Source organism: Astyanax mexicanus, chromosome 1 (assembly GCF_023375975.1).
Source record: "Astyanax mexicanus isolate ESR-SI-001 chromosome 1, AstMex3_surface, whole genome shotgun sequence".
NCBI lineage: Eukaryota > Metazoa > Chordata > Actinopteri > Characiformes > Acestrorhamphidae > Astyanax > Astyanax mexicanus.
The window spans coordinates 114,410,842-114,433,417 of NC_064408.1; the positions used below are offsets into that span (position 1 = coordinate 114,410,842).

A 22,576-nucleotide genomic window follows, 5' to 3' on the forward strand; every position below is an offset into this window, starting at 1 on the left:
GACTTCAAATATATTTCTCCTTCTGGCCCCCAACAAAAAAAGTTTGGACACCCCTGGCCAAGATAGTTTAATGAGGTTTTTTTATTATATTTAAAACACCTCTTCATTAAAGAAAACTTTAAGTAAGTGAAGTAGAGTAAAGCGAAGTACTTTAAAAAAAAAAAAATAACCTAAAAGTCGCATTAAATTAATATTGACTGGTGTACCTTGATAGTGTAGTTGAGAGCAACGGCTCCCAGTGGAAAGCAGCAGAACAGCATGGTGAAGATGGAAAAAGCCAATAAATTAGGCGTGGGTTCAGATTCAGCTCCGGAGGTCGCAAAGACTGGAGGTGGAATCAGGACAGCAGGCCCACCCTGATAGGGAACCTGGTATGGCTGTCCATACAGAGATCCATAGGGATAGGCAGACTGGTTGGGGTTGACCTCTGGAGGGGGGTGGTAGGCAGTATTGTAGTCCTGGTAGAGTGCAGGCTGGGGGTCCATCCTGGGGGTCGTACCTGGCTTCCAATCAGCAGGAAGGGCTGCTGCTGGTTTGCTTGGATCCATTTTTAATTCTGCTTTTCTGCTTATTTTTTCAAACGCTGGTTCCTGGTGGCTGGGGAAGCAAGTATACACCTTTACTTACTGCCACATATGCCTGGTTCCTTTTTACTGTAGTGGGCGTGGCCAGTGTGATTGGAGAGGCAGCAGCAATGATCTCTGCCTGTTCACTTTACATTTTTTTAAGTTGCGGTAAAAACATTGTCAGCATTGCTGAGGTGTTATTACACAGCAAAATTTCACTTTGTAGCACTTAGTAGTTGCAAAATTACAGGTTGTAGTCTTGTATCTGTTTCTCTGCATTACTTTATTATTATTATCCTCCTTTTACCCTGTTTATCAATGATCAGGACCCCACAGAATAGACCACCACTTACTATTACACACTTCTAGCTAGTGTTGGTCATCCTATAGTCCTTCATCAGTGGGCACAGGATGCTGCCTACACTCTTGGAGGACTATTCTCATTCCACCAGTGATAGTGAGGTGTTTAAAAACTCCAAAAGCTCTGCTGTGTCCAGGGCCATTTCAAGACATTTAGGGGACCCAAAAAACAGACAATGTTGAGTCATTAAATACTAATATTAGGTACAAAAATTAAGCAAAAGAACACAAGAGCGAGTGTGTTATCGTGAATAACATCACGCCTGTGATTTGGTCGTAGATCATCACAGCCATAACATACAACCTTGTGTGTTCTATTGCTTTTTTTGCTTTTTCACAGAAATTAAAGTGACGCTCACACAGTTTCTCGTTGTATTCAGTTCATAACCAGTGTTTGCCTTGTTACAATGGGACTGACTGTGTGTGATAGACTCATACCAGCACAACACATACAAATACCTCATATACCACCAACCAAATAATACCTTTTCTGTGGTGGTTTTCTTTCCTGTGGGGTTCTGAGTTTTGAAGAACAGGATATATATATATAGACCTGTCATTTCAGTGTGGGAGGATTCATGGCTAAATTGGAGCAGCCTGGTGGCCAATCTTCATTTACTGCACATTGCACCAGTAAGAGCAGAGTATGAAGGTTCAATTAGCAGGGTAAGAGCACAGTTTTGCTCAAAATATTGCAATGCACACAACATTATGGGTGACATACCAGAGTTCAAAACAGGACAAATTGTTGGTGCACGTCTTGCTGGAGCATCTGTGACCAAGACAGCAAGTCTTTGTGATGTATCAAGAGCCACGGTATCCAGGGTAATGTCAGCGTACCACCAAGAAGGACCAACCACATCCAACAGGATTAACTGTGGACGCTGTAAGAGGAAGCTGTCTGAAAGGGATGTTCGGGTGCTAACCCGGATTGTATCAAAAAAACATAAAACCATGGCTGATCAAATCACGACAGAATTCAGTGTGCACCTCAACTCTCCTGTTTCCACCAGAACTGTCCGTCACCACAATAAATTATTTTGGTCTAAAACCAGGTGTTTCAGTTTCATTGTCCAACACCTGTATATATATATATATATTGTAGTCTATTCTATTCTAGTATATATATATATATATATATATATATATATATATATATATATATATATATATATATAATCTAGTCTTCAGCATTCCTAAAGTTTCATCACAGGACCTACAGGTGTCTGTTTATCACAGTTTATATGAATGTACAGCATCTACCACAAGAAAGAGACCAAACAGGTTTATGTTTACTAGCAGGTGTGGAAGGAATTAACGCTTGCTGGGAATCGCAGCTGGTAAATGTTTTTTTTTTTTTTTTTGGAGTGTCTGAGGGACCTTTTCTCCAATTCTTTCTTGTGTAAAGCTTGTAGTTCTGTGAGATTCCTGGGCGGTCTTGTTGCACTGCTCTTCTGATGATGATCTAAACATCCTCAGTGAGGTTCAGGTTGGGGGACTGCGTGGGCTGTGGTAAAACCTTTAACTAGTTTTTGAGCTGGGCTTAGTATCAAAATCAAAATCAACTTCATCATGATAAAGTTGCCATTTCATTTTCTTTTTAAACTGTTTAACCTCCTGTACTTTTGCACACATTTAGCACACATATGTTTTAAGCTTTTAAATTTTATTTTTTCATTCTTTTCAAAATTAAATACAGCTTAAAAATCATCATTTCAACAATTGCACCATTAAACATTGACAATAAGCTTTGCTACAGGTACAACTCATGCAGTTAGAGTATAAAAAGAAATACAGAATAATACAAAATAATACAGAAAAACATTTAAACTGCCAACAAAAAACTTTATTCGAAGGGTGTGTTTTTTTGTTTTTTTTTTGCACACCTTTAGAACCTTATCATAGAAAATCTTATTGCAAGCCCAGTGGCACAAATAAGCCCAAAAGCCAAAGCAACAGAGTTCACAATGCCTGCAGCCCTAGACCATGTGGTAGCGCGAAATTCATCTCCACTCATGTTGGCATCTCGAGTCTGAGAAAAAAGAAAAAGAGAAGTGCAGTTTAGACAATATGCTGTTAATTGCAATAAATGATATAGTCATTTTAATACATGATGCAGTGACACCCTTTTTGAGAGCAATAAACTTTGAATAATTAGATTTTTGATTCGGAATATAAAGTGGTTAACATTTTTCTACGTGGTGGAGCAGGTTCTACACAGTACCTGTAACACACGTGCTGCTGGAAAATCCCAGTAAGACCTGACCTTAGATAAGAGTCCCAGATAAACCGGTAAAACACCTTCACTTCACTTTGCCTTCAAATTCTTCAGAATGTGACATGTGAAGTGTCTTTGTTTTAAGACGAGTAAGAGTATTTCACCTGTTTAGACTTAGAAACACAAGTACCTATGTGGGACCTACTAGTTCTCACATATTACTATTTCACACATTTCAGAGAAGAATGAATGTTTTTTGGGAAGTCTGTAAAATACAACTAAGCAGCCGAATGAGCCGTCACATTGAGTAGGCCTTCAGAAGCTGTTATACTGTATATTAGGTTAACCACTTATCACAATAAAGACCCTTTAAGAGGGTCATTCCAGGGAGCACTATATGTAGTGCTCATATAGTGACTGAAAACATTTCTAACACTTTAAAAAACCTTTAACATGAACGTGGCCTGAATCTGAGCTTCATCTGCCATTTACTAGAAAGCCACATACTGCTTAGCATAATTGCCCAGGAAAAGTTTGCTGGGAATTTAGTTGTTAAACTAATAATAGTGCTGCAGATTTAAATAAATTGTATGTGTTAGGAGGACTACGTCAAGAATACTGGGAAGAATTTGATTATCAAAAATAAAAATCAAATTTATTAATGTAGTGCTTTTGACAACTGATGTTGTCGCAAAGCAGCTTTACAGAAATGTGATAGCAGGACAGATAATCAGATAAAAAAAACCCTGTGAGTTTTAAGAGTGTTTAATTAGAACGAGACAAAACATGCTGAAACTGGTTAATTTCATCTGGTTAGTTTCATCCGTCCATACTTTCCTGAATTTGTATGCTATTAATCCCTCTGCCTCATCCACCAGTCCCTCTATTTATTCATCTTTCTGGTCTCAAATTTTTATCCCATTTACTACCCAATTTACAAGGCCAATTATCCAACCAACTCATCAGGACTCCCCCTATATCACAATTGTTGCATGTGAAGTCAGCCACTGCCTTTTTTTGAACTGCTGCTGATGCAGCACTGCAGAGTAGCATCACAGCGCACTCAGAGGAAAGCGCAGCGACTCGGTTCTGATACATCAGCTCACAGACGTCTTGTTTTGATCGACATCACCCTTTTGAGTGATGAGGGAAAAGAGTGCCATCTACCCACCCAGAAAGAGCAAGGCCAATTGTGGCCACTTGGGGCTCCTCCAGCTGATGGCAAGCTACATGAACAGGATTCGAACGATCATAGCGACAGCGCTTAGCCCGCAGGACCACTTCATTGAAAAACAAATTATTACAATGTGGACCTTTTTTCCTGTAAGGCCTACTCATAGCCCCCTGTAGTCAAAGTCTGCCCATTCATAAATCTCTAGTAATGGCTCTGGGTAACTCTTTGGGTTGGTTTCCTTGACAGGGTTAGGCCTAGTCTTGAGCGATCTTTTATTTTCAATGGAAATCCTCAATTTAAATGCTGTGTAGTCCAAGATTGGGCTTAATCCCTGCCAGTAAAACTACACTTATATTAAGGTGTAAAGCCACTCAGATCAGTTTAAACCTATGGAGACAGAGCATAGGTAAGTGCAAACTGACATGAAACAATATTATTTGTACTTACCAAAATGGAGAGGAGAAGAGCAATCAAGCCCAGGGGAAAGAAGCAGCACAGCATGGTGAAGATGGAGCAACACAAGTAGTCAGACTTCTGTCTAACAGGGGTCATACAGACTGTAGGCTGCATTGTCACATTCTGCTGGGTAACAACTAAAGGCTGAAGCTGTTGCTGAGGTGGCGGACCATACTCGTGCACGACCTGGGGGTAGCCAGGCTGGTTGGGTGGAGGTCCTGGTGGGTGTTGAGGGTACCCAGCATTGTAGTCACGATATGGTGGAGGCTGCTGATCTGTGTCTGCAGGCGGAGTTGTGGGTACCATTTCTGGGTACCTTATTGTGGGTTGAGCTGGTTCCGTGTCCGGGTCCTTGCTCTTGGTTCTCTTCATTTTTGCTTCAAAGACCCTGATGAAGAGTTATGTTCTGAATTCCAGTCTGTTTGAAAATGACTACATGATGTCTTGTCTGCCCTAATAAGTTTCCCTTGCCTCCTAAAAGGTGTGGTCACTAAAGGGGAGGGGCAGCAATGTCAAAAACAGTCTCATTTTTATCATGAGATAAGGGCAGGTGAGCACTGTGAATGTGAAAGTAAAAGAAATCTGTCATCAGTCATGGTAGGGGTGATTATGCAGCTTCAAAAAAAGAGGGAAAACCAGTCTGATGTAAAATATGTTAAACCCCATATCAGAACAGTAGTCATGTACATGTGTTACAGTTAATGGTGCTGTATACAGATGGCAATGCAACTACATTCAACAATAAATTGCAGCAAACAAACAGATGACAACGCAACTACATTAAGAAAACTGTGGGCGTAACGTCAAAAGATAGATAGATAGATGATAGATAGATACTTTATTTATCCCGAAGGAAATTTTGGAAAAAGCTAAACAGCACCCTTTAGTGGCCGGGAGCATTTCCGGTGTGGCAACTGTCTTTGCTTTCCCTTAATGCAGCGTTTCTGAAATAATGCGTTTTCTTAATGTAGTTGCGATGTCATCTTTTTGTTTGCTGCAATTTCTTAATGTTGTTGCATTGTCATCTTTTTACTTGCTGCATTTTCTTAATGTTGTTGCATTGTCATCTTTTCATTTGCTGCAATTTCTTAATGTCGTTTCGTTGTCATCTTTTCATTTGCTGCAATTTCTTAATGTAGTTGCGATGTCATCTTTTTATTTGCTGCGTTTTCTTAATGTCATTGCATTGTTATCTTTTTATCTGCTGTGTTTTCTTTTTTTTTATAATTTTATTTCTAATTTACCCTTCCCCCCCCCAATTTACAGGACCAATTACCCAACCCACTCATTAGGACTCCCTCTATCACTAGTGATGCCCCAAAACACCAGGAGAGTGAAGACTAACACATGCTTCCTGTGATACATGTGAAGTCAGCCACCGCTTCTTTTCGAGCTGCTGCTGATGCAGCATTGCCGAGTAGCCAGCGTGCTTGGAGGAAAGCGCAGCGACTCGGTTCCGGTACATCAGCTCACAGACGCCCTGTGCGGAGAGAGCGCCATCTACTCACCCGGAGGGAGCTGGGCCAATTGTGCTCCCTCTGAGCGCTGGCAGCTTGATGGCAAAGCTGCATGAGCTGGGGTTTGAATCTGCGACCTCCTGCTCATAGTGGCAGCGCTTTAGACCGCTGGACCACTCGGCACCCCTGCTGCATTTTCTTAAGGTAGTTGTCACAACTGGACATGCTCTTTCTGGTTGTGATGCAGGCCAGCACAGGAATCTGTTAGCTGATGTATCAGAGCTGGAGGAAATGGGTCAAAATAATTAAGAAAAAAAATTATTTAACTTATTTTGCTGCAAGAATCAAAGCAATGGTTGTTTTTGAGTTTTACATTAGTTTTAAGTTTGTTTTATTTATATAATCTCTGGTTAAAAATCTCAGCCTACAGCTTCAGTAGTGTTGATAGTAAAATGTGAGAGCAGGTTTACTCAGCAAAAATGTAAAAAATGTACAGAGAAAATAACCGTGCATGTTTTCTGTACTTACTGGGCTGATGGCCAAAAGACTTTCCTGGAAATGACATGTTTAGTTTATAGTGAATAATGTGACTAATGACTAGTGGGTGGGTTCTGTAGACTCCCAGCCAACATGCTAATGTGGGGCTCAAAGCGGGTGGGTGGGATCCAGGTAGGCATGGGCTCTGAGTGGGTTTTTACATGTGTTGTAACTGGAAACAAGTTGGGTTTTTTAAATGGGCCCCATTATAACAGCCCATCTTAATCTCATATGGGTCCAGTTTAGACCCCATGTTCAGTGTCCAGCTCAGATAGGTCCATGTTTATCTCCTGGTCACAGAACAGAGGGCCAACCATAGATCTTTTACGTAGGCACCGCATACCCTGCCTCCTGGCGTGCCTGCGTGGCCGCCATATTGGAGGAGGCAACCCTGCGCCCCCAGTGCATTAAATTACACTGAGGAAGGTGTAAAATACACCTAAAATAATCATAACTCTTCTAATTTATACCCGATTTACACACGGTTTGGTTTGTTACAAACAGCAGAGATGTAGTTGTGATACAGGACACTGTTACACATGACAAATATGAGCTTTAATGCTGAAATACTTTATATTATGCTTTTAAACAAAGACAGACATATGGTATTATATGAATAAGGTTTATAAATTTATATATATAATATATATATATATATATATATATATATATATATATATAATGTGTGTTTTTACCTTTTTAATATGCTATAGCATATGTCTTTCTTTGATTAAAAGCATAATATAAAGTATTTCAGTATGAAAGCAGGTATTTGTATTTGGGTAACAGCGTCCTGTATCATTATTACATCAAACCTTGTGAAAATCGGGTCTAAATTGGTAGAGTTTAGAGCTTAGATTCTCTGCATGAGCCCGACCTGACCCGAGCCCCGACCCGAAATCGGCTCCAGAAAATAGTCCGAAATGTAGGCATCTGTTTTTTAATTATATATATATTTTTTATATAAAGCTCTGGTGTGATAATCACAATGTTGCTAAGTAACCAATTATAATTGTAAAATGAACCAAATATCGAAAAGTGAAAGTGAAAAACATTTGAGTTAACGGAATCTAATAAAAACGATAATTAAAAGAAAAAACGTAACTAACTGGAACTGTGTTTATAAAACTAAAACGAACTGAAATTACTGATAGAATACCCTCATTTTCGTGTAAAATTTATTTATAAGTGCTGTTTTCACTCCCGGAGTTGTACAACCGGCAGTGTTGTGCCAATTCTGTTTGCGAAGCGGAGTCAGCAGGGAGTTGGATTCGGCACAACAGCAGCAGCAGGCGGCACCTCGTGGTCCGTGGCGTTTGTTCTTGTTCAAAGAAAAACCCACTCTAGCAACGAATTAAAAATCACTGAACTGTAGGAGAAAAAATTAGAACAAAATTAGATTAAACTATAAAAAAAATGTATAATCACGTAGCTCTGGGCGCACATGAACGCCTCCGCGTTTGACTTGCAGCATTGTGTGTAGCTGTTCTTAAAAATCATTTTAATTAAATAATAGTTCTATGCTTCTATGTTTCAGTGTTAATTAACATCTTTCTGAACATATTTCGCTCAATCAAACAGCCCGAAAACAGCCAGTTTATGGGGCGGCTCGGGTCGGGCTTGGGTTCGTAAAGACAGTTTATATGTCGGATCGGGTCGGGTTCATAATGACAGTTTATGGTTCGGGTTGGGTCGGGCTCGGGCAGAACGTGCACAGGCTCGGGCTGGGTCGGGTCTGATTTTTTGGGCCCGATCTAACCTCTAGTAGAGTTGTGATTATTATAGGTGTATTAAACACCTTGCAGGCACGCCAGCTCCAATAAACGGCGTCAGTTGATGCAGCGTCTATGTATATGATGTCTATGGGGCCAACATGAAACCTGTGGGCGCAACATCCTGGGGCCCAGTTGTGCTGCTCAAACAGGATGAACTATTAAATAAAAGAAAAAAGAAAAAGAAAAAATGTAGTCTGTACAGCAAAGTAACCGCACCTGTTTCCTGAACTCGTTGGGCTGTCGGCCAGAAGACCTTCTTAGAAATCACATGCTCAGTTCATAAGACCAGTATGTTGATGAGATGATGTAATACTCTTAATAATAAAAATCTAATACTGGAATGATTGGTTCACTACTATACTACTATAAAAAAAAAAACTATAATGATAAATATTATTAAGATAACTGAATCTAGTTAACTATGAAACAAGCTTTCCTTCTTATATATTCTGGAAATTCTTGGAAATACACAAGTCAATAAAGGACTGTTTAAAATTATTATACAGCATCTGTATCAGACTTTGACTAGGCCACTCTAAAACCTTCATTTAGTCTTTTATTTTTTTACCATATAGAGCTGGACTTGTTTGTGTGCTTTGGATCATTGTCCTGCTGCAGAACCCAAGCTGAGCTTGAGGTCAGGAACAGAGGGCCGGACATTCTCCTTCAGGATGGGCTGGTAAACAGCAGATTTCCTGCTTCCATCTATTACAGCAAGATATCCAGACCCTGAAGCAGCAAAGCAGCTCTAGACCATCACACTACCACCACCATGTTTTACATTCAGTATGATGCTCTTTTTTACCAGATGTAACAGGACACACACCTTCCAAAAAGCTCCACTTTTTTCACATCAGTCCAAATAATATTTACACAAAGGGCTACGGGGAACATCAGGATGTATTTGGTAAATGTAAGATGGGCCTTTGTGTGTTTTTTTTGGTCAGCAGTGTTTTTTTGCCTTATAACTCTCCCATGGAGACTATTTTTGACCAGTCTCTTTCTTTAAATTAACTGAGGCAAGTGAGACCTGCAGTTTTGAAACGTTATTTTGGGTTCTTTTGTGACCTCCTGGATGAGTTGTTCATGCCCTTTTGGAGTAATTTTGGTTGGCCGGACACTCCTGGGAAGGTTCACCAGTGTTCCATCTTTTTTCCATTTGTGAATAATAGCTCTCACTGTGATTCACCGGAGTCCCAAAACTTTAGAAATAACTTTTTAACCTTTTCCAGACTGATAGATGTCAATGACTTAATAATGTCATTAACATAATGGCATAAAGTGTTGCTTTTTGATTTGATTTGATTTTTTTGAATCAGGCCTAGTTGTGGTTAGTAGTGAAATTGAACTCTTGAGCTTTCAAAAAAGTGTGATTAATCACAGTTAATTTATGGTGAAGAAAAAAATATTTTTTACAAAGAACTAGATTGGTTTGGATATTTTTTTTGTATATTTACTCAGGTTATAGTTGTTTGCTATTAAAGTTTGTTTAATAATCTAAAAATATATATTGTGAATGCATTGACTGTGAGTGTATTAGCTAAATCACTTCCAAATATCTTCTTGTAAAATTCAGTATTTCCAGTTCCAATCCAAAACCCAGTTTATGTAATCTGATTTATCAGCCAGACCGGCACCTGACACACTCTAGCTGTACATACACATGTTCCACAATGCATCCTTTTATCTAATAGCTGTCTAAATGAGAATTGATGAGAGAAAATTGTAAAAAAAAAAAAAATCAGTCAACTGAGGGCACCAGTGTACAGTAAAATTACAGCAGTTCTACTGCAGCTGGATGCTGGTGAATACTACTGAAATAATGACCAGTGGGAGGGACCCCATTATTACAGCCCACCATTATTACATCTCACATGGGCACCATCTAGACCCCAATGTGCAGTGTACAACTCAGGTAAGGCCTATGATTAACCCCACCTGGGCCCATCACTGACTCTGAAGAGGCGCATCACTGACATCCAATAAACCTAATCCACTAAAGGCCTCACATTGACATGTTATCTGGGCTTTACTGTTAAATAATTGTTTTATTAAAAAAATATATTGAAAGTGTTATAGATCCTCTCATTAGGATAATTTAAGTTAAATTAAATGCTAATGCTTTAAATTGGGAGGTGTACTCGGACTACTGGACTAACTGGAGTAAAGCGTAAGTGTGACTCTATATACTTCATGTGTTTTCATTATAAACAGGCGGAGTAATCACATTAATTGCTTATTATTATGTATCTAGCCATCTCTGGTTATACATCACTGCTTTGTTAATACTTTTTAGAAATATAGTATTTAAATATTAATATATTAAATAAATATACAATTGTTTATACAAGATACATAAATATATACTAAAGGTTATTATATAGAATTACTCAAAATAACTGAACTGTGAGGAAACTCTTTAACCAGTCCAGCAGATGGCACTGCAGGCAAATACTTTAATATATTTAAAAAGAGGAAGCAGCAGGACTGTCAAAAGTTTATTAAGTGCATTAAGTTGCTGACAGATGTGAAAATACACACACACACACATGCAGTGTGTCTTGTCCCTGTAGTAAAAGTATTCTTTGGAGCAGATAAATATGAACCCATTGGCCCCATGCTTAATGTCTTGTGTCTTACCTTTATGATGGAAAAAAACATTTATTTAACTATTCAAAACATGTACTGGTCAATCTCAGGTAGCTTTACTTCATTTTTTTTACAACGTTTCTGATCTAAAGATGATTAGAAATAGATTAGCATAGAATTAGCAAAAACATAAAAAAAAACATCTAAATGACGGCTATTCTAACAGCACATTCTAGTGTTTTTCCCAAAATTTGTATTTTAAAAATAAACAAATAAGATTTAAGAATTAATTCAGGTAACAGGACTGAGTATTGAGATTGACCTCCTCAGTCATTACGATCAAATATACAGAAAAACTAGTGAGGAAACTTAATTTTGGTTTCCCCATGATCTTCAGAAGAACCAGCTGATGTCACTTCCTGTTGTAGATGTGACTTGTATAACTCAACTTGTGTATTTTAACCTAAATATTATGGATTTTATTATGAAAAAAATATTTTTAAAGCATAGTTGGGATTTGGAATCACTCAACAATGCAAAAAAAAGTTAAATCTGAAGGATTTTAATAATAATTTTCATGGTAATGTTTATAGTAAGAGAGTGGGAACAGATAACAAATGCTATTGTTCTGTGTTTTAAGTACTTTTTATTATTATTTTTTTTAATTAAAATTCTTGCTTTTGTGATTTAGTTCAATGTACAAGACACTAAAGTGCAATACTTTAAAATGTATTTTAAAGTTATTTTTATGCACAGTTTTACACATAATGTATTGAGGCCTAAAATGGTGTAATGGCCCATATAAAAATATTATATAATTTAAAATGGTATGTGAGCAAATGCCTGATGTGGCCCAGATTCAGGCACAATAATGCTGGAGTACTAGGGGTACCATGTCTTCGCACCCATGTATTATTTCACACCATGCAAGATTTTTTCATTAATAAATTAAATACTAATAATATAGTTAAAACAATATGTGTATATATATATATATATATATATATATATATATATATATATATATATATATATATATATATATATATATATATATATATAGTAATAATCTAGGCTCCATTAAATGTTGTCAGCTGGTAAACCTTAACACCTTCAATATAAACAAATTGTCAGTTATGGCACTCCTACTGTAATGAGGCACAGTAGTGTGACATGTTCAGTGTGTGGCTGCTTTTACATTCATATAGCATCATGCTATAAATCCAGTTATGTAATTCAATATGAATTATTCAACCCTTGGACATTATTTTTTAAAACAGGGTTGTCAAGTCTTTTTGAGGCTCAAAGCCCAAGTCTAATTCCACATGTGAAAAAGGTAAAAAAATAAATAAATAAATAAATAAATACACACCCTTTGACTGTTTTAGTGTTTTTAATCTTTGACACAGACACTTTCATACAGGACAGAAAATACCATGAAAATAGTGCACACCCTGTTATTTTACCAGAAAAGCTGTGTAAAAACAGGTGAACAGTGAACAGAATCAGCTGGATTCTCTTTTACTCGCAATACATTCAACTATGAAGCTTAACAACACTGCAGTCTACATTAAGCAACTTTTCATTTTCGACATTGACAAGAAGCAAAAGGCTGATATACTTCTTAAACTTTTATTGTTACACTTTTATTGTTTTTGGTTAAGAATTTCATTGTATTGCTAAAACTGATGAACAAGACAAACGACATTTCAAAACAAGGTCAGGTGGCGCCTAAAGTCGAGACGGTTTAGTGAACATGTATTAGAAATACGATAACTCAACAACTGGCGATTCATAAGGTGTTTTTTTGGTAATCAGTTCAAAGTCAGTCAAATTAAATACGAGGCAAAAGCCCAAAAAACACAGATACTACAAGATGTGTCGCATTTTCAAACAGGGAGTCGTGTAAGCAGCAAATAGGTGGTAAATAAAAAATAACAAACAACTACAGCATCTATAGGACATATAGCCTCATCCTTAGAAAGAGAGACGCTAGCATGTTTTCAGCACTTCTGTGGTGGAATAAGGTACTGCAGGATCTCCACTGTTCCCTCCTCCTCCAGTCAGGTAGACACTGGGTAGCTGGGCCACTGGTTAGCATTTAGCATTCACTGGCCCTTGCTGTGAATGGAGAAAAAAGGACATTATTAATGTTATATAACAGTCAAATGGTCCTGCTAATTCTAAGACTGTGTACGCTGAAGAAGAGGCTTTAAAATGAATCACTAGTCCACTAATAGTATAGGTCAGTCCCCCAGACAGAGACTACATTTTCCTTTCAATTGGATATTTCCTTTTAAAATCTTGTGTAGTCCAAGACTAAGCTTAACAACCCAGTCTGGAAAACTGCCTGTAAAATTACACATAGGCTAAGTTCATACAGCAGGTAGAACTGGCCCGAAACCAATTTTTGGTCATATAAAAAACAAAACAAAACAGAAACTTCATTATTCTGTACTAAAATGGCGTCTGCCAATATATAATGTAATGTAAAATCTGATACATAACCATTTTGTGGCAATACAGCGCAGTCTAAACAGCCACATTGCAATTCATTTGACTTTTACACCAAGGAGAAGTAAACAAAGGCAGTAAGAAGAAGGAAAAATGGACATGAAAAGATAGGAAAATGGACAACAGCAGTGAGAAAAGGTTTCAGTGGTGGGCTAATGTTCACATTAATATAATATTTAATTTCCAATAATATTATATGTCTATGTTTCTAATTAAATCCAGCTGCAGCATCAAAGAAAATAAAAAAAACAAAATGTTTAAAGATGAAGTTTAACCAATGTATAATAATGTGTAATTTTAACAGCAAGCTTGAATGCATTCTCAGTGATGAAAAAACAGCCGCACTGGAACTGCTTAACAATTCCTGTTATTCTGGCAGGGATTAAACCAAAACTTCACGTGAAGTGCATGTTTCAGTCAGTCTGTTTAGATAAATGTCAGACACAGGCCACATCAAAAACCTATTGTAACCTATTGCCCTAAAGAATAATAGGATTTAGTGTGAAAATCAGATTTAAGGTACTTTCATTGGCTGTGTGCATGTAATTTTATTCACCCAAGTGCTGATCAGCACTAACCAACGCAGTATGGATCACAATAGCCAACCCATAAAAACGACTGACCTGGGTGTGGCTTTAAAAACATCAATCATACAGTTTTCACAATGGATAACTGAACAATCACAACATGAGAGACTGGGATTTGGAGCAGCTCAGCGGTGCAGGTTGCCTTGTTTACATGAAGCCTCAGGAGGGAAAAGGAGGAGTTTCCGGAAGCAGGAGAGCAAAAAAAGATCTGTGTGGCTTTAAATCTATTTTGCAGAGATGTGAGAGGTAACATTAGATAAGTGTAGATTAATGAATTGTCAGGTTGCTGTTCAAACCGACCAGTTATTTTTTTTAAAAACAATATAACATATTTTGGGTTTAATTAGTGTATTGAATATGTGAATGGAAAATGACTAACTTAATGATGACTTGTCCTATAGATATCAAACATTTTTATTAAAAACAGAAGAAAGGGAAGAGGACTTGCCAAGATTGCAAGGCCAAATGAAATAAAAAAAATAAATAAAATGTGTAGCTTTGTCAGAATCATTTGTATTAACTGCAGCTGTCAGTGGTTTTAATGTTTTGGTTGAGAAGAGTAGGTTGCATCACCACAAATGTGTTTGGCACTAGTTTTGGCAAGAATTGTGTTGATTTACAGAGCCATTATTTCTATTCTTGTTCTAATGGAGAGATTTTACATATTTAACCTTATAGAAAATGAATTAACACTTAACAATAAGGGTACATTAGTAACTCGTAATATGTTCATAATGTCAGATATTAACCCTTCAGACCTGAATGATCTCCAGTGTGAAAAAAATATATAAGAATGCTGTTTTCTGTCTGTAATGCACGAAAAAAAAACTCTAATATTCTACTATAAAATCTAGTAATATAGCAAATAAATCAAATGAACTAAAACTTTTGAACGATTAATGTTACATTGATAAGAATGAAGTTTGTTTGTATGAAACGAAAACTATGATTTTGTAATATAAAATCTCTATAAAAATTCAATTAACAAAAAAAAAATGCTTTTTTAATGTCCAATGCAGTGTTTAGCATTTTTATTTTTAAAATTTGATGTTGACTGTTTTATTTAATTAACCATCCATAACCAAAAATGTTATAAATCACAATAAATTTGTAGAAATTGCCACTTATAACTTTACGTTATTGGCTCTAGAGTACTGCTGTGCCCTAATGTCTGACTTGGCATTGTTTTCCAGTACAGTGGGCGGGGCTAAGCTACTTTCATTAGAATTTTTCATTGGAGTTTTTAAAGAGCTTTATTGAAAAAAATTTACATATTACAAAACATCAAGTACAGAAAAACATATACATCACAAATTGCCTTTCAGAATAAGCATGTACTTACACAGTTCATAATATTATACTTAACTCTCGAATACTATATATTATCTAACGTCAATAACTCATAAGCAGTTTAAAAAGTCCCATGAAACATTATTTTTCTTTTGTCTATTATATTTTTGTCTCTGTTTTAGTTTAACTATGCACTGTTTGATCACTTTAACACTATTTATTAAAACATTTTCTGTGGTCATTTTGCATCTAGTGACCCATATTTGATTAACAATAGTGCATATACACAACCAATAGGCAGTCCTTTTTTTAACATGATTTATTAAAGTTAAAAGTCCCATATATAATGTGTTCTCTCGTTACTTTTTCATTGGCTGAATCATGGACTAAAGTGATGGACCGGTCTTGATTAGTGTTATTTGCAACAAAACATAAAAAAATAATAATAATAAATGATGACCATTGTAATGAAAGCAGGGTCTGAAAGGGTTAAGATATTAATAATGATAGAAAAAATAATTGTTAATTAATTCATTATTATTTACAACATCTCAACATCTAGTAATGTTTAATAATGTCTTAAATAGTGTTATTTAAGAATTATCATGAGTTCTATCATGAGTTATGTTGTGTTATCCTAAGTGTAAAGTGTTACAATTGCTCTTTATATTACCCTTTATATAGCATATATGTACTGGACATCTATTTAAAGGCGTACGATGTTAAGAATCAGTGTTCCCTTTAATTACTGTTCCCGCCAGCGTCAGTACACTTATATACACTTATTGGACTCCTTGGACAGACCTAAGACATAAACCACATGCTTTTTTTCCACAAAATGTTCGGAAAGTGTTTATTTTTGGCTACGGTTCTGACTGTTCGAAAACTAAGAAGTCAGGAGTTTGTATCAGTTTGTCATGTGGACCCAAGGACTTTAGAAATAACAACAATTTACGTATATAACAATTTTCATGTATTCTAATATGTCCTCCTCACTGACTTTCTTTGATAGAGCCCTGATGCTATGTTACTATCTCTCATCAGGTTCATGCTTAAAGTAAACAGCTCTGGTCACATGACCAATTCCACCACCCATAAAAAAATTGTCATATTAAATGTATGATTTCATGGGTAAAGACTAGAATCTCCTTTCATACATCACATACTACCTTAAAAATGTATATTAATAACTTAATATTTTATAATAAAAAAAAAATTATACCACAGTTAGTTCCGACCCTGCAATGTGAGGTGTTCTATGAGCGACATTATCAGCCAGTAATGCACTGTAACCAAAGCTCTCCATGTATTACTCCGCCACATACAGATAACCTAGCAACAATGCAGCGCTTACAAGCCAAACAGCACAGCTACAAACAAACAGAGCAGCAATGGAACTATTTTATGACCAAACAGATAATATTTTCTCATCCTTTGTATCTTAAAATCTTTTTATAAACAGCGATAATGAAACTGTGGTAAAATCGCAATAATACACTTAAGGTTTGTGCTATAACATGTAATATTGGCACCTATATCAGTTTAAAATCACACTAAAATCACAATTACAAATAGTAAGTAAGTAGTAAACCTAAAATGATTCAAAGAACCAGTAAAGCTATAATATGTAATATACAGTAATTTGTTGTCAAAAAACCCCAAAAACTTTTATTTAAAAAAATGTAATTTTACTGGAGAAGGAAAAAAATTGAATTATTTCAAATGGTCCATTTATCATGAAATTTGGACACCATGTAAAAATCTCAGTAAGTGGTGCTCACAACTTAGAATCAGATGCTCACAACATAGTATCTGGTGCACCACTTTTTTATTCCTAAAAATGCACAATGTCCCTTTAGAGGCTCTTAAGTTTTGCATCATATATGTCAAAAATAAATGTTTTTTTAACGTGTGAAACTTTGGGTAAAGTTTAGGTTTGGTTTTAAATGTGTGTTCTCGACTAGTAGCACTGAAGAGACAGCTTTTTTTAGAGAAGCACTGGTGATCCAAAAATGGAGGAACATCTAAATTTAAACCAAACTTTATCACTGGTTTTATCAGCACTGGCATATGGTAAATAAACACATGGTGTAAAAAACAAGACTTATCACTTTACTGTACACCCATATTCTTAACCTTTTAATGTCCTCACCTAGAACAAAACTAATGGACTTTTTTTATTTATTTGTATTTCTTAATTTTTAGCGGCATTAATAAAAGCAATTAGTGTTTTATTTTTTTAAGAGGCCACAGTTTTCGAAATATACATGTCCAACAAACATTTAAAATTGCTGTCTCATGAGATAACAGTGCTGCTATGCCCTAATGTCTCACTTGGCATTGTTTTTCAGTACAGTGGGCGGGGCTAAGCAGGTTCATGGTCTTGATAAGTGTTATTTGCAACAAAACATAAAAAAAAAGAAAATAAGTGAAATGGATGAAGGGGCTGAAGGAGTTAGGACATCATTAATAATTATAATTTTTTTTTACATTTTGTCTCAATTCATTATTATTTACAACATTGTTAAGTCTTCAATAAATTTCCCATATTTTGCATTATGTCAAAATGTAAAAATCTGCAAAAAACTGAGGTACAAAATACAATGTTTTTGCCTGACGGTAACAATATATAAGAATACATTTTATTATTAATGCTGTCTGTTTGATTTCATGCTGAGTATGTCCATTATGCATTTAATTGTAGATATTTTTAGCTTTTTATATTGTTTATTGTCTGTGCTACACAGTTGTGTGTTCTTTCAATAAATATAAAAAATAACAAAGTGTGTAGACAATATACAGTATCAAGTAATTTACTTATATAATATAAGATATAGCTTTGTTTGCTACATCAGAACTCTTTAAAAACTGCAATAAAATTGAGCTGTAGCTAAAATATTGTGCTAATATCACTGATATAAATCCACGCTCTCTGAGATTAAACGCAGGGCTAGGGTGAGTCATGCTGGAAAGTATGTAAGAGGCTCCGTGGGGACAGGCCATACGGCCCCGGAGCTGAGCATAGGCTCATTGTTTACGACTGCATCACAGGAGCACTGGCAAAACAGCCCTGAGCAGATGGAGCCGATACTCAGGAGACCCCCACCAACTGCTCCAACCAAGCGGCACAAGCCCAGTTAGTCAAGCTAGATCAGTTTACTGTACATTTCTAACACAAAGCATCACATACTGCACTGTTTCTGCTGCTGTAGAGTGAAGTGGCACATTCTAAAGAGCTTCTATAGTATTTATACGGTGACAAACAATTGTGTGATCATGTTTTACAAGCATTTCCTATTTCATATATTACTATTAAACTGCATTAAAATGAATATTATAACCAGTCAAAGTCATACACTCAGATCTGCCTGTGGTCTGCAGCCTCCGGACTACATTGCCCAGGATGCACCACACACAGACATTACACCCAATCCTGATCACATGACACAGCACATGAGACTTCCAGGAAGTAGATCACCTGAGTACTAGCCACATGGTTTAGCCCTATAAAAGGGGCTCATTTGCTCTCAGTGGGTGCTGAGTATTGACAATTTATCCTTGTACAACACATTATCCTATTGCCTGTGTTACTCTCTTGTTTTGACCTTGCTTTTTTATGACCTTGAGTGTTTAACATCTGGACTGTTTATCAACCCTGGTATGTTATCTCCATGTTGCTGCTGTTTACCGGTATTGTCTGACCACCTCTTTGTCTTGAACTTAACTCATTTTTTAGTATTCTTTGATTTGCATCTGTGCATCTCTGAAACTAGTTAAGATAATTAAATAATGATTCATTATGCTGAGTAATGAGTCCTATGCTGATATTCTGATTTTATGGTATAAGTAAGATGCAGCAGTTTTAAACAGACCAGTGGGTGTAATCTCACCTGTGTCATTGAGCATTTGTTGAGTAGCAGCGTTACTTCCAGTCCTCCTCCTATAGGATAAAAAACACAGTGGATGGTTATACAGTATATATATATATATATATATATATATATATATATATATATATATATATATATACAGCTCTGGAAAAAGTAAGAGAGTACTTCAGTTTCTGAATCAGTTTCTCTGATTTTGCTATTTATAGGTTTATGTTTGAGAAAAATGAACATTGTTGTTTTATTCTATAAACTACAGACAACATTTCTCCCAACCACCCCCCCCCCCCCCCCCCAAAAAAAAAAAAATGTAATTTAGAGCATTTGATTTGCAGAAAATGAGAAATGGCTGAAATAACAAAAAGAGATGCAGAGCTTTTAGACCTTTTTAGAGTTCAGAAATCAATATTTGGTGGAATTACCATAGTTTTAATCACAGTTTGTGTGCCAAATTCAAAAAACACCTGAATCGCTAAAATTGGGCCCCAAAAAAAAAAACATTTTGCTGTTTGTGAAAAGACCAAATAAGTGTGAAGACTAAATAACTGATACCTTATATAAATGTTTGACTACATAATTAAATCACGACCAGCATGGAATGGGAAGCTCTTTGTAAATGCAGCAAGAATGAAAAAAAAAAAAATCATGACCACCTGTGAAAAAAACATGTTCATGATTCAGCTATGACCTTCACCCTTTAGCTAAATGTTTCATATTGTTTGGTTTCGCTGCCGGCCAAAAAGTTGTTATTTTGCATTCTGCATTCTTTAAAAAAACTTTCTTTTCTAAAGTCAGTGGAAAAAGATTCTGATCAAAGATTTTTATTGGTCCATTTCTCATAATATGTTGGCAAAATGTAATACAGATTTTGATATTGATTTTAATAATATAATTTGATATAAAATCAACTTTTCATTCATTTTGTAGTGACTGGACCAATAATAGTACTCCAAAATACAAGAAAGATTACAATGGAAGTTTTCTTATAACAGACAAAACACAGTTTTAGTCATTCGTACCTCTTGTCCTGGTTGAATTTGCATCTGCAGTGTCCACCTGTAAACAGAACAGTCCAACTCTTTAAAGGAGACCAATCACAGATAGATACGCACACCTACAGTTTAGTTATCACAGGTGTGTCAGACTAAATATAAACATATTTTATTAATGGATAATGGGGTGTATAAATGCATGTATAAAAAAACTCACTGAAAAGAATAGTGATTCCAATCAGACACAGGACTGCTGCCAGAATCAGCCCTCCAACACGTAGCCGATGATAATCTGCAAAAATGAGGAAATATTTAATAATAATAATAATAATAATAATAATAATATAATGCACAGTAGACTTGGTGCAAACTGTTTTTCAATTCACCACTGACAATGTGCTTTTTGTTAACACTAATATGAATATGTTTCCATTTCAGTTTCCATTTCAGGACATTTAACATTATAAAAAAATGCATTTTCCACATTATAACCTACTCTTCCTTGCATATATTTTGTACTTTAGTTCTTGTATTGTTCTTTTCTTAGTTTTTCTGTACTTTTTTATTTTTTTAATTATAATGTATTGTGACTGTCTTTTAACATTGTTCTGTATTGTGTCTTAAATGTATTTCTTTTATTCCTATTTATTAATTTTGATTCTTGTTTAAATGTCATTTTTTTAGCTTGCATTACTTTTTTATAACTTTTTTAAAACTTGTTCTCTATTGTGTCTTAAATTTTTCTGTAAAGCACTTTGAATTGCCTCTGTGTATGAAATATGCTTTACAAATAAACTAGCCTTGCCTCAAAAGCACAAACAAACACTGTGCTTTAAAGCTTGAAAGCTGATATGCTAGCCCCAAGCTAATATGCTACTCATAAACACTGTGTAACTTGCTTTTCTTTGCATATCTTTTGCAATTTACTTCTTGTATTGTTTTTTTGCTCTTAGTTTTTTCTTACTTTTTTATTCTTTTAATTATGATGTCTTTTAACTTTCTTTTAACTTTCTTTTAACTGTTCTGTATCTATGTCTTAAGTGTATTTCTTTTATTCTTATTAGTTTTCTTATTCATTTTCAAATGTCATATTTCTTAGTCTGGGTAACATATTATCAATGATACAGTGCTACACACAATAAAATACAGCTCTAGAAATCTCTGAATCAGTTTCTCTGATTTTGCTATTTATAGGTAAATGTTTGGGGAAAATGAACATTGTTGTTTTATTCTATAAACTACAGACAACATTTGTCACAAATTCAAAATAAAAATATTGTAATTTAGAGCATTTATTTGCAGAAAATTAGAAATGACTGAAATAACAAAAAAAAGATTCAGAGCATAAAGTTTTAGGAGTTCAGAAATCAATATTTGGTGGAATAACCCTGGTTTTTAATCACAGTTTTCATGCATCTTGGCATGTTCTCCTCCACCAGTCTTACACACTGCTTTTGGATAACTTTATGCCTTTACTCCTGGTGCAAGAATTCAAGCAGTTCAGCTGGATTTAATGGTTTGTGATCGTCAATCTTCCTCTTGATTATATTCCAGAGGCTTTCAATTAGGTAAAATTAAAGAAACTCATCATTTTTAAGTGTTTTTTTCCAGAGCTGTATGTACAAATCAATGCAATAGAGTAAGATACAGGGTACTGAACATTTCTACAAACATTGTTGATTAGATTTCCCCTTAAAATAACGCATTTTAACTACACTTGATTAGTATAGTTAAGCTTCTGCTATCGTTTTTTGTGTTGAGGACAAAAAAAATGTACTCACCAAATGTGAACGGATCATCCTCTGCTGTAAGCGTAAACCAAACAACAGATTTAATACAACTAAACTGTAAATTATATCGATAAAAATGACATACATATGTATAGGTTTTTGGAAATATTTTAAAGCTGGCATTTTTTTTCATTGGGTACTTCTGTGTATTAACAATGACATATGGTATATACACAGTATACACAGACAGATGATTAAGAAAAAAAGCCTTACTTTTCTGGTCCTCTGCAAAGACAAGGGACACAACTGCAAATAAAGAAACGATCAGTTAGAACTCATTCCAAAAGTAATTGATAAGCACATTTTCTACCTCCTTTTACTTCCCTAACCTTTTTTTATTTAGTACAAATAATATTGTTATTACATTATCTTCATTATAAATAT

The 22,576-nt window shown here is 35.5% G+C and overlaps 2 protein-coding genes across 4 annotated transcripts in view; both read right to left on the minus strand.

Annotated features, from left to right (window-relative positions):
* Positions 1-2,599: 2,599 nt before the first annotated feature.
* On the minus strand, positions 2,600-5,330 carry LOC103030002 (proline-rich transmembrane protein 1-like). The gene is made up of 2 exons (XM_049481722.1): positions 4,766-5,330; positions 2,600-2,958 (listed from the first exon to the last, which is right to left on the minus strand). The coding sequence occupies exons 1-2, from the start codon at positions 5,144-5,146 to the stop codon at positions 2,815-2,817; spliced, it is 525 nt and encodes a 174-aa protein (XP_049337679.1). The 5' UTR covers positions 5,147-5,330; the 3' UTR covers positions 2,600-2,814.
* Positions 5,331-12,506: 7,176 nt separating this feature from the next.
* Positions 12,507-22,576, minus strand: part of LOC103029358 (phospholemman) — a 36,368-nt gene continuing 26,298 nt past the window's right edge. For 2 of the 3 annotated variants that reach the window (XM_022668651.2, XM_022668652.2), the window contains exons 3-8: positions 22,406-22,438; positions 22,184-22,207; positions 20,620-20,694; positions 20,430-20,466; positions 19,414-19,463; positions 12,507-13,253 (exon numbers count right to left, since the gene is read on the minus strand). In XM_022668651.2, coding sequence (XP_022524372.2) covers positions 13,234-13,253; positions 19,414-19,463; positions 20,430-20,466; positions 20,620-20,694; positions 22,184-22,207; positions 22,406-22,438 — 239 coding nt within the window. In that variant the 3' untranslated portion in view covers positions 12,507-13,233. The remainder of the gene's footprint in view (positions 13,254-19,413; positions 19,464-20,429; positions 20,467-20,619; positions 20,695-22,183; positions 22,208-22,405; positions 22,439-22,576) is intronic. The other variant, XM_022668653.2, reaches the window with a different exon arrangement.